The sequence below is a fragment of the Trichechus manatus genome, unplaced genomic scaffold (genome assembly GCF_000243295.1).
Source record: "Trichechus manatus latirostris isolate Lorelei unplaced genomic scaffold, TriManLat1.0 scaffold00006, whole genome shotgun sequence".
Classification (NCBI taxonomy): domain Eukaryota; kingdom Metazoa; phylum Chordata; class Mammalia; order Sirenia; family Trichechidae; genus Trichechus; species Trichechus manatus.
In genome coordinates, this window is record NW_004443942.1 from 12,894,410 (window position 1) to 12,914,739 (window position 20,330).

Below are 20,330 nucleotides of genomic sequence, written 5' to 3' on the forward strand. Positions count from 1 at the left end.
TTCACTTTAGCCACTCTATGTTGAAGAGCAAGTTTCAGAGTCTTTTCTGACATCCATTTTGGTCTTTTCTTTCTTTTTAATGACCTTTTGTTTTCTTCATGTATGATGTCCTAGATGTCATCCCACAACTCGTCTTGTCTTCAGTCTTTAGTGTTCAGTGCTTCAAATCTATTCTTGAGATGGTCTCTATAAATTCAGGAGGGATATACTCAAGGTTTTGCTTTGGGTGTCATGGACTTGTCTTAATTTTCTTCAGCTTCATCTTGAACTTGCATATGAGCAATTTATGGTCTATTCTGCAGTCGGCCCCTGTAGTTTATTAGATTCCTGTGTATTCCATCTTGCGAGGTCCGCGTGTATAGTTGTCATTCATATTTTTGAAAAAAGGTATTTGCAATAACTAAGTCATTGATCTTGCAAAATTCTATCATGCAGTCTCCAGCATTGTTTCTATTACCAAGGCCGTATTTTCCAATTACTGATCCTTCTTTGTTTCCAACTTTTGCATTCCAATTACCAGTAATTATCATTGCATCTTGATTGCATGTTTGATCAATTTTAGACTGCAGAAATTGGTAAAAATCTTCAATTTCTTCACCTTTGGCATTAGTGGTTGTGTAAATTTGAATAATAGTCATATTAACTGGTCTTCTTTGTAGATGTATGGATATTATTTTATCACTGACAGCATTGTATTTCAGGATAGATCTTGAAATGTTCTTTTTGATGATATGTGACACCGTTCCTCTTCCATTTGTCATTCTGACATAGTAAACTATGTGATCGTCCACTTTAAAATGGCCAATACCAGTCCATTTCAGCTCACTAATGCCTAGGATATCTGTCTTCAAGCATTCCATTTAATTTTTGACAACTTTCAGTTTTCCTGGATTCATACTTTGTACATTCCATGTCCTGATTATTAATGAATATTTGCAGCTGTTTCTTCTCATTTGGAGTTGTGCCTCATCAGTAAATGAAAGCTTTTACTCCATCCATGTCATTAAGGTCAGCTCTACTTTGAGGAGGCAGCTCTTCCCCCATCATATTTTGAGTGCCTTCCAACCTGAGGGGCTCATCTTCCTGCACTATATCAGACAACATTCTGCTGGTATTCATAAGGTTTTCACTCACCACTTATTTTAGAAGTAGATCACCAGATCCTTCTTCCTAGTTTGTCTTAGTCCAGAAGCTCTGCTGAAACCTGTCCACCATGGGTGACCCTGCTGGTATTTGAAATACTGGTGGCATAGCTTCCAGCATCATAACAACACACAAGCCACCACAGTATGACAAACTCACAGATGACTAGAGCAGAAGAATTGAGACATTCATTTGTTCTGTGGATTTTGTAAGAACTTTCAGAGATCCAGGGGCTGTTGCCTTCTCTGTATTAGTCATATGCCCATGTACACAATTTTGTCATTTTTTTTACTCCAGGAGGGCAGGACTTTATATGTCTGGTTTATTGCTCCATCTCTTTTTGCCTAATGTGAAGCATGGAGCATAGAATATGTTCAATAAATATTTGTTGATTAGGTGGTGACTTCAGTTATTTGGTTTTGTAGACCAAGCACATTAGCATCTGGGTAGCTGCTGCCCACTTGTTCTAAGGGTCCTATCAGGTTCAATATGGAGCCCTAGTAGCACAATGATTAAAGCGCTTAGCTGCTAACTGAAAGGTTGGCTGTTTGAACCCCCAGCTACTCCATGGTAGAAAGATGTGGCAGTCTGCTCCCTTAAAGATTACAGCCTTGGAAACTTGGATTACAGTTCTGCTCTGTCCTCTGGGTTTGGTATGATTCGGAGTCGACGGCAAGGGGTTATCAGGTTACTGTAGATATGAGTACCAGCTAAATAAACCAAAGCTAGGGAGGACTGGCATGCAAAGCAAAGTGTGTGGGTTTTGGAGTCAAGTAGATGGCTGTCATCCCAACTCCACTGCCCACTGGCTGTTTTGATTTGGTTGACCCATTCATCCTCTCTCAGCCTTAACTTTCTCACATGTAATATGTAGATAAAACCATTTTCCTCACTAAGTTTGTATAAAGTCCCTCGATCAGAGTAGACACCCAAAAGTATTACCCTCTTTTTCCCTCCCCTGCCAAAAGAGAGAATATGGAAAGCCAGGAGGATGCTCAGATAATGTGTCAATGAGTTGTCAATGAACATATATCAGTTTCCTAGGGCTGCCATAATAAATTACCACAAACTGGGTGGCTTAAATCAGTAGAAATCTGTTCTCTCAAGTTTCTAGGGAAGAATTCTTTCTTGCCTCCTCCTAGCTTCCAGTGGTTCCTTACGATCCTTGGTGTTCATTGGCTTGTAGCTGTATCACACCAGTTTCTGACTTCATCATCACATAACCTTTTTCCCTGTGTGTGTGTTTCTCCCTGTGTCCTCGCCTCTTCTTATAAGGATACTTGTCATTAGATTTAAATCCCACTCTTATCCAATATGACCTCATCATAACTAATTACATCTCTAAAGACCCTATTTACAAATAAGATTACATTCTCAGGTTCCAGGTGGACATGAATTTTGGGGGGACACTGTTCAACGCATTGCAGAACAGATCTCTGTATTCATGTTGTCTGTTGTTTTAAAGAGTGCCACAGATCGGCTTCATCTCTCCATACTAGCAGGTAATGCCATGGGTGTTTCAAACAGCTTGTGCACCATTTGGTTCTGCTTTGAGCCTCTTATTAGTAACTGTGTTCTTTGCCCTCACAGGATTTACGAACGCGTGATAGACCCTCCTGACACCAGCCTACCCCCGGGAACCAATTTATGGCTTGGTCAGCGCAACCAAAAACATGGCTTATTCAAAGTAAGCACTAAGTTTCTTGGTTTATATATTTAGGCGGTGCTTGAATTTTCATGCTGTTGGAGGTGTGTATATAATTATATTAGTGGGAAGTGTATGGCATGATAATAACAACTAATGCTTATTGAACACTTACTGTGTGCCATGTGTTTTCTATGTGCCTTATATGAATTAGGATCCCTGGTGGAGCAGTGGTTAAAGCGCTCAGCTGCTAACTAAAAGTCAGCGGTTCAAACCTACCAGCTGCTCCACAGGAGAAAGATGTGGCAACCTGCTTCTGTAAAAGATTTACAGTGTTGGAGACTTTATGCGGCAGTTCTGCTTTGTCCTGTAGGGTTGCTATGAGTCAGAATCGACTTGATGGCAGTGGGTTTATATGAATTAAATCATTTAATTTGCACAACAGTTTTATGAAAGAGGTGCATGAACACTAGGCAGAGAGTTAAGTGACTTGCCCGAGGTCACACAGGTCACTCTGCTGCCAGACGTGGATAATACAGAATGTAAATGATCATTAAAATGCTTCTCACTGACCTCATTGTAGGAGATTCAAGATGATCTTCAAATTAGTTTCTATTCCCAGAATATATGTTAATCCAGTTTAGGGTGGTTGCCTAGATATAAAATAGGAATGAATCTTAACTTCTGTGAGCTTTGGTTTTCTGATTGATGAAGAGGTTAATACGATACCTGCATTACTTACTTCATAGAAACATGAGGATACAGTGATAAGTGAATTGAAAAAGTTAAAAACATCATGGGAGTTCAAGATAGTCTTTTTCTTTAAAAGAATGACAGACTTTTGCTTCTGGAATTATGGCAGACTGAATAGTCTAAAAAAACACTTCTTCAGAATGTCTATAAATGCTGAATGAAATACAACAAAAATCTTTTAAAAATGTATCATTGCACTTACAGAGGAGGGAAATCCTTTGAGTTCAAATATATTGAGGGAAGTGAAAGCCAGAGGGGTATCTGCCAATTCCTGGAACTTAGAGCCCTAAGTTTATTTTCCCCCTATTTTTAAATAAAGGTATAATTGACATTACATTAACATTTACCCCACCTTTCATATCTACCCATTTTAATGTATAGTTCTGAGAATTTTGAAAGAGTATACAGTCATGTAGCCACCATCACAATCAAGATAAAAACCATCCAAAGGGACAAAATCAAAACATAAGCTACACAACTTGAACAAATAGAAAGAGAACAGCAAAAAAAGCCCACAGCCACCAGAAGAAAGGAAATAATAAAGATCGGAGCAGAAATAAGTGAAATAGAGAATAGAAAAACAATAGAAAGAATCAACAAAACCAAAAGTTGGTTCTTTGAAAGGATCAACAAAATCGACAAACCACTGGTGAAACTGACAAAAGAAAAACAGGAGAGGATACAAAGAACCCAAATAAGAAATGAAATGGGGGACATTACAACAGACTCAATTGAAATGAAAAGTATCATAACAGAGTATTATGAAAAACTATACTCCAGCAAAGTTGAAAACCTAGAGGAAATGGACAAATTTCTAGAAATACGCTACCTACCCCAACTAACACAAAACGATGTTGAAAATCTGAACCAGACCCATACAAGAGAAGAGATTGAGAAGATAATAAAAAAAACTTCCAACAAAAAAAGCCCTGGCCCAGATGGCTTCCCTGGAAAATTCTACCAGACATTCAGAGAAGAGCTTATACCAGTACTACTCTAACTACGAACGTAGGAAAGGAAGGGATACTTCTGAATTCATTCTATGAAGCCATCATAACCCTGATACTAAAACCAGGCAAAGACACCACAAAAAAGAAAATTACAGACTAATATCTTTCATGAATATAGATGCAAAAATTCTCAACAAAATTCTAGCCGATAGAATTCAGCATCATATCAAAAAACTAATATACCATGACCAGGTATGCAAGGATGGTACAACTTAGAAAATTAATCAGTGTAATCCACCACATAAATAAAAGGAAAGAAAAGAATCACATGATCATCTCAGTAGATGCAGAAAAGGCATTCAACAAACTCTAACACGCATTCCTGATAAAAACTCTCAATAAAATAGGTATAGAAGGGAAATTTCTCAACATAATAAGGGGCATCTATGAAAAACCAATGGCCAAGATTATTCTTAATGGAGAGAGAGAGGCTGAAAACATTCCCCTTGAGAACAGGAATAAGACAAGGATGCCCTTTATTGCCACTCCTATTTAACATTGTGCTGGAAGTCCTAGCTAGAGCAGTAAGTAAGAAAAAGAAATAAAGGGCATCCAGATTAGTAATGAAGAAGTAAAACTGCCCCTATTTGTGGATAATGTGATACTATACATACAAAACCCAAAAGACTCCAGGAGAAAACTACTGGAACTAATAGAAAGATTCAGCAGAGTAGCAAGATACAAGATAAACATGCAAAAATCAGTTGGATTCCTATACACCAATCAAGAGAACGATGAAGAGGAAATCAGGAAAACAATACCATTTATAATAGCCCTTAAAAAATAAAATACTTAGGAATAAATGTAACCAGGGATGTAAAAGACCTATACAAAGAAAACTACAAAACAGTACTGCAGGAAACCAAAAGAGGTCTACATAAGTGGAAAAACATACCATTCTCATGGATAGGTAGAGTCAACATTGTGAAAATGACAATTCTGCCCAAAGTGATTTACAAATACAATGCAATCTCAATCCAAATACCAACAACATTCTTTAAGGAGATGGAAAAACTAATCATTAAACGTTATATGGAAAGGGAATAAGCCCTGGATAAGTAAAGCACTGTCGAAGAAAAAGAATAAAGTAGGAAGACTTGCACTACCCGATCTCAGAACCTACTATACAACTACGGTAGTCAAAACAGCGTGGTACTGGTACAACAACAGATACATTGATCAATGGAACAGAATTGAGAACCCAGATGTAAATTCATCCACCTATGGTCACCTGATCTTCAGCAAGGGCCCAAAGTCCATCAAATGGGGAAAAGACAGTCTTTTTAACAAATGGTGCTGGCTAAACTGGATGCCTATCTGGAATAAAATGAAGCAGGACCCATAGCTCACACAATACACAAAAACTAATTCAAAATGGATCAAAGACCTAAATATAAAGCCGAAAAATATGAAGATCAAAGAAGAAAAAATAGGATCAACGCTAGAGGCCCGAATACACAGCATTAACAGGATACAAACTATAATAACACACAAATTCCAGAAGACAAGCAAGTTAACTGGGATCTTCTAAAAATTAAACACTTATGATCATCAAAAGACTTCACCAAAAGAATAAAAAGAGAAACTACAGACTGGGAAAAAATTTTTGGCTATTACACATCAAAGGTCTAATCTCTAAAATTTACAGGAAACTCCAACACCTCTACAACAAAAAGACAAATAATCCAGTTAAAAAATGGGCAAAGGAAATGAACAGACACTTCACTAAAGAAGACATTCAGGCTGCTAACAGATACATGAGGAAACGCTCTCGATCACTAGCCATTAGAGAAATGCAAATCAAAACCACAATGAGATACCATCTCACCCCAGCATTACTGGCATAAATCAAAAAACAGAAAATAACAAGTGTTAGAGAGGCTGCGGGAGATCAGAACTCTCATGCACTGCTGGTGGGAATGCAAAATGATACAACCATTTTGGAAAACGATATGGCGCTTCCTTAGAAAGCTAGAAATAGAAATACCATATGATTCAGCAATCCCACTTCTAGGAATACATCCTAGAGAAATAAGAGCCGTCACACGAATAGACATATGCACACCCATGTTGACTGCAGCATTGTTCATAATAGCAAAAAGATGGAAACAACCTAGATGCCCATCAACAGATGAATGGATAAACAATGGTACATACACACAATGGAGTATTATGCAACGATAAAGAACAATGATGAATCTGCAAAGCAGCTCATAACATGGATGGATCTGGAGGGTATTATGCAGAGTGAAATGAGTCAATCACAAAGGACAAATATTATATGAGACCACTACTGTAAAAACTCATGACAGGGTTTGCACACAAAAAGAAACAATCTTTGCTGGTTACAAGAGAGGGGAGGCGTGAGGATGGAAAAACACTAAATAGACAATAGATTTGGTGAAGGGTAATACAGTATACAGTACTGGGGAAGCCAGCACAACTTGTACAAGGCAAGGTCATGGAAGCTCCATAGACACATCCAAACTCCCTGAGGGACTGAATTGCTGGGCTGATGGCTGTGGGGACATTGGTCTTGGAGAACATCTAGCTCAACTGGCATAACAGTTTATAAAGAAAATGTTCTATATTCTACTTTAGTGAGTAGCGTCTGGGGTCTTAAAAGCCTGTGAGCAGCCATCTAAGATATTCCACTGGTCTCACCCCTTTGGGAACAAGGGAGAATGAAGAAAATGAAAGATAAAAGGGAAAGATTAGTCCAAAGGACTAATGGACCACATCTACCACGGCCTCCACCAGACTGAGTCCAGTACAAGTAGATGGTGCCTGGCTACTACCACTGAGTACTTTGAGAGGGATCACAACAGAGGGTATCAAACAGAGCTGGAGAAAAATATAGAACAAAATTCTAACTTACAAAAAAAGAGACCAGACTTACTGGCCGGACAGAGACTGGAGAAACCCCAAGAGTATGCCCCTCAGGCACCCTTTTAGCTCAGTAATGAGGTCACTCCTGAGGTTCACCCTTCAGCCGAAGATTAGACAGGCCCATAAAATGAAAGGAGACTAAAGTGGTGCACCGGCCCAAGGACAAGGACTAGAAAGCAGGAGGGAACAGGAAAGCTGGTAATAGGGAACCCAAGATCGAGAAGGGAGAGTGTTGACATGTCATGGGTTTGTTAACCAATGTCATAAAACAACATGTATACTAACTGTTTAATGAGAAACTAGTTTGTTCTGTAAACCTTTATCTAAAGTACAATAAAAAATTAAAAAAAAGAAAAAGCCATCCATCACCCTCAACAATTCTCCTGTCTTCTTTGTATTCAACCTCTCTCTTCATTCTCAGCCCTTAGCAGCTGCTGATCTGTTTTCTGATCCTATGGCTTTGCCTTTTCCAGAATGTCGTATAAATGGGATCATATAGTATGTAGCCTTTTGAGTTTAGCTTCTTTCACTTAGCATAATACATTTGACATTCATCCATATTGTTGCATGTATCAGTAGTTCTTTTCTAATGCTTTAGTATTCCAGTTCCATTTTATGAATGTACCACAGTTTATCCTTTCCTCAGTTGGTGGACATATGGGTTATTTCCAGGTTTTGACAATTGTGAATAAAGGTACTATAAATATTTGCATAGAGATTTTTGTGTGAACAGAGGTTTTTATTTCACTTGGGTAAATATGTAGTTGTGGTATTTCTGGATCATATATTAAGTGTAGTTTTAACTTCTTAAGAAATTGCCAAACTATTTTCCAAAGTGGCTGTAACACTTTGCATTTCCACCAGCAATGAATGTATTTCTCCCATCTGACATAGACTATTGAAATGTCCATTTCAGTAGTCTGTGTCAGATTGGAGAAATTGCTTAGATCCCACACAGATTGGTGATTGGAATAGAAATTTCTGAAATAAAGCGAGGCCCCTCAATGATTATACCTCCAGTGAAAGGGTAGCTGAAAATCTGTGATCTAGCAAAGCGAGGGTGAGGGGGGCAACCTGGTAATTAGCCTTTTTCCTCTCATTTTCAGATAGGAAAAAATACTTTCTGAGAATTATAAACTACATCCTTGACATCATGTGGCTTGAAATTTGGATTTACTTTACCTGTGAAACTCAAGAAGCTATCTTAAAGTGGTCCTGGGTTGAGTTGGTAGCACTTTGGGATTCCTGACGAAGAAAATGCAAATTATCTTTTGAGAAAATCACTTTCAGTGCAGACCTTACAGGATTCTGACAGATTGAGCTTATACAAATATGAGTGTCTTAGTCATCTAGTACTGCCTTAACAGAAATGCCACAAGTGGATGTCTTTAACAAAGAGAAATTTATTTTTTCACAGTCTAGTATGCTAGAAGTCCAAATTTAGGGCATCAACTCCAGGGGAAGGCTTTTTCTCTCTGTCAGCTCTGGAGGAAGGTCCTTGTCTTCAATCTTCCCCTGGTTAAGAACCTTCTCAGGTGCAGGGATCTCAGGTCCAAAGGATGCCCTTTGCTCCTGGTGCTATTTTCTTAATGATATGAGGTCCCCATGTGTCTCTGCTTGCTTCTTTCTTTTATATCTCAAAAGAGATTGGCTTAAGACACTATCTAATCTTGTAGAACTCATCACTTTAACTCCCGCTAATCCATCTTATTACATCATAGTGATAGGTTTACAACACATAAGGAAATTACATCAGATTACAAAATGGTACACAGTCATACAATACTGGGAATCATGACCCAGCCAAGTTGCCAGATATTTTGGGGGGACGCAATTCAATCCATGACAATGAGTTTTTAAGCCATCATGAGTGAGAAGAAACTACAGATTGCCAAATTAGTCATCAAAGGGCTGCAAAAATTTGAATGACCAAATAAAGATGAGAACGAAAACCTATATTTAAAATGTTTAAAGAAACAAAAGAATACATTCAAAAATAAATTACAAATAGAGACAGTAAATATGACCAGGGAAGTGTGAAACAGACCTAAAATACACTTTTTAGAAATGACTAATATAGTCATTGAAAGGAAGAACAAAAACAACTAAGTGAACTTGCTAAATGTAGATTAGACACAGGTAGGGAGAGAATTTGTGAATTGGAAAATATTGTTGAAGAAATTACAGCAATTGTAGTGAAGAGTAAAGATAGGAAATTAGGAAAGAGAGGTTAAAATATAGAGAAGCGTGAGTGGCCGTCTAAGATACTCTACTGGTCTCGCCTTTGGGAGCAAGGGAGAATGAAGAAAACTAAAGATACAAGGGAAAGATTAGTCCAAAGGACTAATGGACCACAACTGCCACAGCCTCCACCAGACTGAGTCCAGTACAAGTAGATGGTGCCCAGCTACCACCACTGACTGCTGTGACAGGGATCACAATAGAGGGTCCCACACAGAGCTGGATAAAAATGTAGAACAAAATTCTAACTCACAAAAAAAGACCAGACTTACTGGCCTGACAGAGACTGGAGAAGCCCCAAGAATATGGCCCCTAGATACCCTTTTAGCTCAGTAATGAAGCCACTCCTGAAGTTCACCCTTTATCCAATGATTAGACAGGCCCATAAAACAAAATAAGACTAAAGGGGCACACCAGTCCAAGGGCAAGGACTAGAAGGCAGGAGGGAACAGGAAAGGTGGTAATAGGGAACCCAAGGTCAAGAAGAGAGAGTGTTGACATGTTGTGAGGTCGTTAACCAATGTCATAAAACAGTATATGTACTGTTTAATGAGAAGGTAGTTTGTTCTATAAACTTCATGTAAAGTTCAATTTAAAAAAAGTATTATACATAATTGTATGTACATATATAATTATGTACAGTATTATACATAATTGTATGTACATATATAATTATGTACAGTATTATACATAATTGTTAAACATGGACATTATTAAATTGTTATGCATTTTGACAAATTGCATATGTTAAGTGGTATTCTATAAGTAGGTAACAATAAGATCATTTCCTGGCTAGGAGGTAATGATCCACTCTTTCCCAGTAGTTTCATGCTTTATTTAAATTAAACACTATTTGTTGTGTTTAAAGTATATATATATATAGAGAGAGAGAGAGAGAAGATAATATGAAGATATTGATATTGATAATATTGCATATTGGAGATTCTAGAAGATAATAGAAAGAGGTTATAGGCAATATTAGAAGTATAATGGTTAAGTATTCTCTAAAATTAATAAAATGCTTCAATTTTTATTGCACGAATAACAACAAAATCAAAATGTATCAGTTACGTATTGTTGTCTGACAAGTCACTCCAAAACCTAAAGGTCTAAAACAACAGCCATGTTATTTAGGTCACAATTCTTTGGGTTGACTGATGGTTTCTCTGGACTAACTTGGCTCAGCTGATAGCTGCTGGGTTCTCTCATGTATCTGTGGTCAACTGGAAGATCAGCAGATGGCAGGATGATCAACAGATCGCCTCATTCACATCTCTGCTAGTTGGTTGGCTGGTGACTGGTTGTGTCTCAGTTCTCCTCTACATGGTCTCATGTTTTCAGTAGCCTAATTCAGGCTTATTCACATGGCAGTCTTAGGATTCAAAGTGCAGCAAGAGAGCAACCCTATTGTACAAGTGCTTTTCAAGGCTTTCTTTGCTTAATCACATTTGCCAATATTGTATTGCCCAAAAAAGTCATATGGTCAAATCAATTTGTAAAGAAAGAGACTCCATCTCTTGAAGGACTGATCTGCAATATCGTACTGCAAGAATGTGAATGCAAGCAGGGGAATAATTGTTGACCTTTTTGATAATCTATTATGCAAACGAAGATAAATAGAAATTCTGTATGTACCCATAGACCACTGTTTCAAACCACTTAAAAATAAATTCTAGATGGACTGTAGATCTAAATCTGAAAGTAAACAACAAAGGTTATAAAAGATAACATAGAAAAGTATCTTTTTGACCTTGAGGTAGGAAAAATATTTCTTATATAAGACATAAAAGTAATAAGGAAAAAATTCATATACTGGAATATATTAAATGCCAATAAAATGAAAAATTTGAGAAGATGGAGAATTTCCTAAAAATATGTAAATTACTGAGGTAGACTTGAGAAGAAAGGGAAAAACTTAGTAGTCTTACAGCTATTAAAGTAATTGAATTCATGATTCAGAGTCTGTTGTATCAGTTAACTTGATGCATAGAATATCACCCCAAACCTCAGTGGCTTGACACAACAACAGTTTAGCTTGCAGTTTTGTGGGTTGGCAGTTTGGGTTAGGCTTAGCTGGATAGTACTTTTATTTTCAGCAGGGTTTACTCGTGCATCCTTGGTTACTACTAGGTTGTCTGGGGCTAGCAGGACCAAGATGGCTTTAGCTGGGATGGCTCATCTCTGCTTCTCATAGTCTCATTTTCCAACAGTCTAGCCCAAGCTTGTTTACATGGTGGCTGCACAGGGTTCCAAGCTGGAGCAGAAGCGTGCAAGGCTTCTTTAGGCTAGGCTTAAAATTTGCACATTGTTGCTTTTGCTGCATTATATTGGCCAAAGGTGCAAGAAGAGATTCAAAGGTATAGAAAATACACTCCATCTGTTGATGAGATGTACCACAAATTCACACTGCAGAGGACATGGATATAGGGAGTAGCAAAGAATTGTGACCATTTTTGCAATCTACCATATCTCTCCACCAAATAACCACTAGGCTCAGACAGTTGTACAGGGGATTTCTCTGAATATCCAAGGAAATAAATCCAATTTTATATAAACTCTTCCAGAGAGGATAATGGAGCCCTGTTGGCGCGGTGATTTTAAGAGCTACGGCTGCTGACCAAAAGGTCAGCAGTTCGAATCCACCAGCTGCTCCTTGGAAACCCTATGGGGCAGTTCTACTCTGTCCTATAGGGTCACTATGAGTCAAAATCGACTCGATAGCACCAGCTTTTTTTTTTTTAGACAGGAGAATAAGTGAGAAGATTACCTACCTCATTTTATGAGCATAGTGTGACCTTGATTCCCAAACTAGGCAGGGATTTGTACAGACCAGTTTAGTTTTGAACGCAGATTAGATTAAAAAATTCTAAAGAAAATATCACTAAGCTGAGTCTAGCTGTGTATGTGTACACAAAGAGAGAGACCAACCAAGTTGGTTATTGTAACAATGCAATGTTGGTTGTATTTTCAAAAAAATTATTAATATTATTAACCACATTAAACAGACAAAGGAAGGAAAACATCCTATGATCACGTCAGGAGGCAGAAAAAGCACTTGATAAAATTCAACACCGACTTGTGATAAAATTTCTTAGCAAACTAGGAATAAAAGAAAACACTATTAAACTGATAGTGTGTAAAATAAGCATACATGAAAGCACTTTACTTATTGTTGAAACATTAAGAGAATTCTTGTTAAAATCCAGAATCATACAAGAATGACTATTATTACTGTTTCTGTTTAATATTTTACTGGCGGTCCTTACCAGAAAAATAATTAAAATCCTAAGGATTATAAAAAAAGAAAAATGTAATTATTAACAAATTATATAATACGCTGCACAGGAAATAAAAAAAACTCCAAAAACCTGTTGCCATCGAGTTGATTCCAACTTATAGCAACCCTATAGGACAGAGTAAAACTGCCCCATAGGGTTTACAAGACTGTAAATCTTTACGGAAGCAGACCACCTCATCTTTCTCCTGTGGAACGGCTGGTGGGCTCAAACTGCCGACCTTTCCGTTAGCTGCTGAGCGCTTTAATCACTGTGCCACATAGGAAATAGAAGCCACAAATCATTAGAATTACCAAGAGTTCAGAAAGAGTGCTAGATACAAATCAATAGACAAAATCAGTTGCAAAGCTAAACAAAAACAACAGAAGAAGCAGCAGCAACAACAAATTCAGTTAAATAGATTCTGTTTACAATATATAAAAAGAGAAAAAGGTACTTCTAGAACAAATCAAACAAAATATATACTTTACATTTTTGAAGAAAATTATAAAATTTTATTGTAAGTCATTAGAGAAGAACTACATGAGGGAGAGTTGTACCATGTTTTTGGAGGAGGAGGCTTAAAATAATAAAAATGCCATTTTTTCCCCAAATTGATCTCTAAATTCAGTGAACTTTGAATGAATTCCCGACAGGATTTTTTGTTTTTCTGGTGGAATCGGCAGTCTGATTCTAAAATCCATATGGAACATTAAAGGCCAAGAATAGCTAAGACATTCTTGAAGAAGGGAGTGGTATGCCCAGAGACAGATTACCAAATAAGCAAGGTACACAAGCTTACTTGTGCTTACTTACTAATCTGTAGTGCACAATTTCCCATCACTGATGTGGAGAAATTCATGTGAAATTGTGCACTACAGATGAGTAAATAAACACAGCTAAGCCCTTGCGTACCTTTCTTACTGATCAGTCTGCCCTTGGCCTATGCGCTATCAGATGTGAAGTCTTATTATAAAGTTCTAGCAATCAAGAGTGTGGTATCATTGCAAGCAAGGATCAGCCTATAGACCAAGAGAACAGAGAACCGTTTGCCGTCTTCATATGTGGAAACCTGATACATAAATGAAGTGTTATTCCTGATCAAAGAGGAAAGGATGGATTTGTCAATAAATGGTTAAGAAAATCGGTTATTTAAATATTTCTCATACACAGGCAGTCCCTGGGTTACAAACGAGGTCTGTTCCTGAGTCTGCCTTTAAGTCGAAATTGTAGGTAAGTCAGACCACGTGCATATGGTTCTTATTTAGCCTTACTTGAGTGCAAAAAAAAAAAAGGCTCGAAGCCTTTTCATGCTTTAAAAGCTGCACGTGCAGCAAGTGAAGGTGATTGTGATGAAGAATTTGTTGTAAGGGCAACTTGCCATAACATTAAAGGGCAAGGTGAAACTGGAAGTCAGACATTTGTAAGCCGGGGACTTACTGTATAAATAAGAATATATATTTGGACCTTTTCCTGCCAATATACACAAAAATCAGTTACAGCTGAATTAAATACTTGAATGTGAAAGCAAAACTTTGAAAGTTTTAGAAGACAACATAAGGGCATATCTTCCTGATCTCAGGGTAGAGAAGAATTTAAGCAAGATACAAAATCATTAAAGAATATATTGATAGGTTTATTATGTAAAATTAGAAAATCCTGCTTGTCAAATAAGATCTTGGCAATAAGATTAAGTAGCAAAGAAATAGTGTCCATTAAATGCTGTAAGTCAGTAAGAAAAATATTCATTACTTAATAGGAAAATGGACAAAAGATATGAAAAGACAATTTTTCAAAGTGGAAACAAATAGGCAATGGACATATTGAGAGAAACTCAATTTCACTAGTTATCTGGGAAATGCAAATTAAAACCACTATGAGATACCATTTCTTACCCATCAGATTGGCAAAAATGGGGAAAAAAAAAAAGGAATCTGACAATGTTAAGTGTAGGGAAGGCAGCTGAATGATGGACACTTATCCATGGTGCTGGAAACTTCAATTGGAGAGTAAATTGGGAATTTTTGTAAAAGTTGCATACTCGATGACATAAGAGCCTAATACTTCAGTATAAAAAACATTGTAGAAACTGTTGCTCATGTACCCAAGGAGATATATATAAGCATGATCATAGAACCTTTGTTTTCTTTTTTTGTTAATTTAAAAAACTTGGAAGCAACTTAATTGGCTATTAATAGGAGAATCTTTAAATAAGTTGTGGTAGAGTCATACAAAGAAAACATTATGAAGCAGGGGGAAATTGGATAAACATGAATGAATTGCAAACATAACGCTGAGTGAAAAAGCAGGAAGCAGAAGACAATTAGAACATTATACCATTTATATGTTTACAAAATGTAAAACAATGGAGTATAACGCTTATTGATATATACACATAAGTAAAAAGATAAATGCATGAGAATGATAAACGCTAAATTCAGAATAATGGTTACTTCTGAGAGGAAGGAGCACTGATGGCACAGTGGTTAAGAGCTCGGCTGCTAACCAAAAGGTCGGCGTTGGAACCCACCAGCCACTCCCTGGAAACCCTATAGGGTAGTTCTTCTCTGTCCTGGGTTGCTATGAATTGGAATTGACTTGACAGCAAAGGGTTTCTGAGACGAAGGAATGAGAATTAAGGATGGGCACCCAGAAGACTTCAGTTGTATTAATAATGTTTGATTTCTTAAGCTGGGTGGTGAATTCATAGGTGCTTGCTGCATTTTGCTTTACATTCTTTTGCACATCATAAATATTTCGAAATAAAAAAGCATGACTTCATTTATCAGGGTGATAATATATATACTTATGAAATATAAAATATGTGAAGCGCAATGAGTTACAGATGCTTTACTGGTTTGGGTGTTCTAAATCTTTGAGATCTCAGGGAGAGTTCCCATCCCAATTTATGTATATGATTTCCATGTTTCCAAGAATCGACAGAAATTTGTCTAGGTGTCTCAGTTCCAAACTGACTCACATTTAAAGCAGTGCTATTTCCTGTTTTGTAGCTAGTCACTACCTGGTGAAGGTGGGCTTTGTCTGGGGGCCTTGGATCTGTAATGAAGGACAGCAAGTGGTTCCCAATCCTGGGTAGACATCACAGTCACCTGGGGAGGCTTTAGAAGTCCATGTTCCTCTGTCCACTTAGACCCACTCACTGAGCATATGAACTGTAGGGTTTAGGAATTTATTTCTAAAAGGCCTTTTCATTGATTTTGATTTAGCAGGTTCAAAGGCTCAAATTTGAGTACAGTGACACAGGAGACGTGTGCTGATGGTCTAGATTAGGTTTTTCCCTTGGTTACTAGAAAAATCCCATAAACTATAAAATGTGGTCAATGATTAGCTTTTGATTTAGTGACTCTTTAGATTAGTGACTCTCCAAGTTTAGCTTACATCAGAATCTCCTGGAGGGCTTGGTAAAACACAGGCAGCTGGGTCCTACTTACTCCTAGAGTTTCTGATTATGAAGGTCTGGGGTTAAACACAAGAATTTGTATTTCTAACAAGTTCCCAGGTGATGCTGCTGCTGCCGGCCTCAGGAGATACTTTGAGAACCACTGCATTAGATAGAGAATTAACAAGAACTCCTGGGGCCAGCAAAAAGAGTGTGGGCTCTAAGCTGTATACACCTGAGTTTGAATCCTGTACTTAACCTCTTCATTGCTCAGTGAACTTGGGTTATGTAGGTGATCCTGAGTATAGTTTATGTGTGAGTGTTTACTTATAAACTATTGGTCTCTCTCTAGATTATAAACTTTGCCAGAATAAGAGCTGTGTCTATTTTATTTAGCAAATGCTTAGAATAGTACTAGGTACGTAGTAAGCAGACAGTATACTTGTAAAATGAGTGAATGTGGGAGCTACAAATCTGTTTTTGTATATGTAAAGTGGCCAAGATGTCTCTCATGAAGTTAATGCAGATTATTAAGACTATGTATTAAAAGAACCTGGCACATGGTAGGTACATAGCACGTATCTCCTTGCTTCCTTTCTTATGTATTAAGTCCTCTCACCTTCTGTTCCCTTCTCATGTATCTAATGCTCCCTATGTGCTTGATGTCCCTGGGTAGTGTAAATGGAGTTAACATACTCAACTGTTAACTGAAAAGTTGGAGGTTCAAGCCTACCCAGAGCTGCCTCAGAAGAAAGCCCTGGTAATCTACTTTCAAAAAATCAGCCATTGAAAACCCTTTGGAGCACAGTTCTACTCTGACACACATGGGGTCATCATGAGTTGGAATTGACTCAGTGGCAACTATTTTCTTTTTACCGGTTTATGTGCTTGACATTATACTACAGAAATGATAGGTGCTTTACCTGCCTTTAAAGAGCCCCGATGGCACAGTATGGAGCTCTGGTGGCGCAGTGGTTAAGAGCTCAGCTGCTAACCAAGAGATTGGCAGTTCAAGTCCACCAGCTGCTCCTTGGAAACCCTATGGGGCAGTTCTACCCTGTCCTGTAGGGTTGCTATGACTCGGAATCGACTCAACGGCAACCGGGTTTTTTTTTTTTGGTGGCACAGTAGTTAAGCGCTTGGCTGCTAATTGTCGAGGGCGAGGTGGGGGAGGGAGATGTGACAGTCTGCTTCTGTAAAGATTACAGCCTTGGAAACTCTGTGGAGCAGTTGTACTCTGTCCTGTAGGTAGGATTGCTGTAAGTTGGAATTGACTCAATGGCAGTGGATTTGGTTCTTGGTTTACCTGCCTTTTAGGGACTTCCATTTCAGTTGGGAGGATGTAATTAAAGAGAGAGAACAGTTAGTCATAGTATCCTTTCCAGCTCGATGAGTGTATGTTTCCCTGTAAATGTAAGGAAACTTGCGCTGAAGAGCCCAAATACCTGATATAGACAGAAGGCATGAGGGGTGTTTAGAACCTGGAACAAGCAGTTTGCTGCAGAAGTGGGATGGGGAGATATGGAAGAGAGAACCAACACTTGCCAAGTGCTTCCTATGTACTAGACCTTGTCTGGCCCTACGTATATTATCTCAATTAATTGCAATTCACCTTCAGAGAATACAGTTGAAGTAGGTATTATTATCCACATTATGTAGATCAGGCAACAAGACTGAGAGCTATTAAGGGAGTTGCCAGATCACAGAGCTAGTGAGTGATTTAAGCCTAGGTGTGTTTGATTTCAGAGCCTTTACTCATTCATTTGACAAATATTCATCAGGGTCCTACCATGTACTAGCCACTGTGTTAGGTGGTGGAGACATTTCACTTAACTACATCATGTCTCATGGAGACCAGACATACTGTCTTTTGCCAGGTCCTCAGCCCAAATGAACACGTGGTATCAGTGAGAGGCAGCAGGTCTGCCCAAGGAGCAATGGCCCCACTGAATGGATCTTTAGAAGGGTGATCTCCATGGGGAGGCTGTCAAAACTCATTTTCCCCTTGGAATCTTGGATACCAGCCGGTGCTTCTGGGCATCCTTTGGTGAGATGAGATGTCTCGAGTGGAGGAAAAATGCCAGTGTCGTCTTATGGAAATTATCTTTTGATCAGTTCATCACTACGAAAATCTCCCTGTAAGAGGAGGCAGCCACTTCACAGGTGAGAGTCAGCACATCTTCTTAATATTTATCCTGTAGAAGCTGCCTCCTGGGTCCCAGAACCATGCCTGGTTTGTTGCTCCAGAACTAAAAATGCTTGTGATGTGTTTTCAGGTTAAAATAACATTATTCTCCATTTTAAATATTAATGCGTCACTTCATAGGTAAAGTAAAAGCAAAAGCTCCTCGCTTGTCAAACCTAATTTCTGGGCCCCGGTGGATCCTTATGGATAGTGCAATAAAAGTGGATGCTGATTAAAGAGCAGAGGATGGAATCACTTGCTTGGTGCCAGGCACAGAAACCTCGAACATGAGGTAATTCCTGTCTGAGACACAGAACACAAGCTGGGGGATTTCTTCACATCAAAACAGCATCCATCTGAGAAAATAGGGGCCAGTAGTGATAGGCTTATCGGAATCTTCTGATTGTCGTGGATTTTCATTATCAAGATGGTTGACTGTCTACTCAATTTCCCTTTGATACATTCTAAGCTGGTTATGCTGTTGCTATTTCAGAGGGTAAAGAAAGAAAGAACAAGACCAGGTGAACTGCACTGAGTTATTGGATGTTTCAGTGGTTTGGGTGTTCTATATAGTTGAGATTTCAGGGAATCTTCCCATCCCAAAGTCTTTCACAGAGGCCAAGGCTCTGTCTCTCTCTGTCTGGTGAGTTGGGGTCTGAAACCTTTCTCTTACCTGAACATTGCTGTCACCTTTAACAGCTGAGCTGTCATTGGGAAGATAAATTGATTACATTTTTTTTTTAATGCCACAGCTGTTGTTTTTTTTTTTTTTTAACCTCAGCTGCTTCCCATAATTCCACAGATGGTAAACATATGTTTATAGGCACATAGAAAAAGAAGCTAGATTGGATTCCTCCCATGTTTGATTCTTATTTTCCCTTTCATGCAGAAAGTCAAAGTCACAGAACTGGGGAATCTTATACATTTGTGAATTAATATTTCTATGCATTAAGTCTTTGGAAACAGCAGGGCAGCTAATGATATGCTAATGAGCTGGCAGTTTTTATTGATCATAATGAAAGTCGACAAGTGTCTTGGCTTTTATGCAAGCTGGAATATTTTATTAACTGTCTTCAGGGCAGAAATGTATAATTCGTTGCATTTTGAAAATCCTCGCTGTGAGTTCCTCAAGTCTTTTACTTTTTGTTAGCCTGTTGCCAAAGCTTCGGTCCTTGCCAGTTTATAAACAGAACACATCTTCATCCATATATTTACATGCCCAGCAGGAACGCTCCCCACCCCTTTTTCCTTTCCATTTCAAAGCAATTTGTTTCAGTGTTTTAGCATACAAAAAAATAGAACCATTTTCTTCAATGTAAACAGAGATCTGCAGGGAAATAAGAGCGTTAAAAAAGAATTAGCATTTGTTTGGCGATAAAGCTGCTTTCATTTGTATCAGAAAACTCTGAGTGTTAGGAGGGCTTGCCTAATCTTAGTCCATACAGAAGAGGGTCTAATGGCATAATTTTCTAATTTTTTTTAATTGCATCTTTCTATATTTCATACTGTGAAATGAGAAATGTTCTTAGAACAATGGAAATAATGGTGATTAGTTTCCCAAACATTAAAACCCATAATGTACAATCTGCCTGGTGCAGATTTATTTTTCAGTGCACGGTGAGCTGACTGCAGGAGGTGGAGGAGGCAACAGGTGGATTAGACAAAAGGAAAAAAATCCTCATTCGTCTCCCTTCCATCAGTATTAATAGTAAAAGCTTATTAATCGGGCTTTGCACATCAGGAATTTACTTCAATCCTCAGATGGCTGAGGTTTCACATTGCACTAACA

General features: G+C 38.1%; 1 protein-coding gene across 1 annotated transcript in view; it reads left to right on the forward strand.

Annotated features, from left to right (window-relative positions):
* The window catches only part of NELL1 (neural EGFL like 1), a gene marked incomplete at its 3' end in the record, with an annotated part of 870,822 nt that overhangs the window by 176,228 nt on the left and 674,264 nt on the right, over window positions 1-20,330 (forward strand). Inside the window, exon 5 of the mRNA XM_004369835.2 lies at window positions 2,734-2,830. Within this exon, the coding sequence (XP_004369892.1) occupies window positions 2,734-2,830 (97 nt within the window). The remainder of the gene's footprint in view (window positions 1-2,733; window positions 2,831-20,330) is intronic.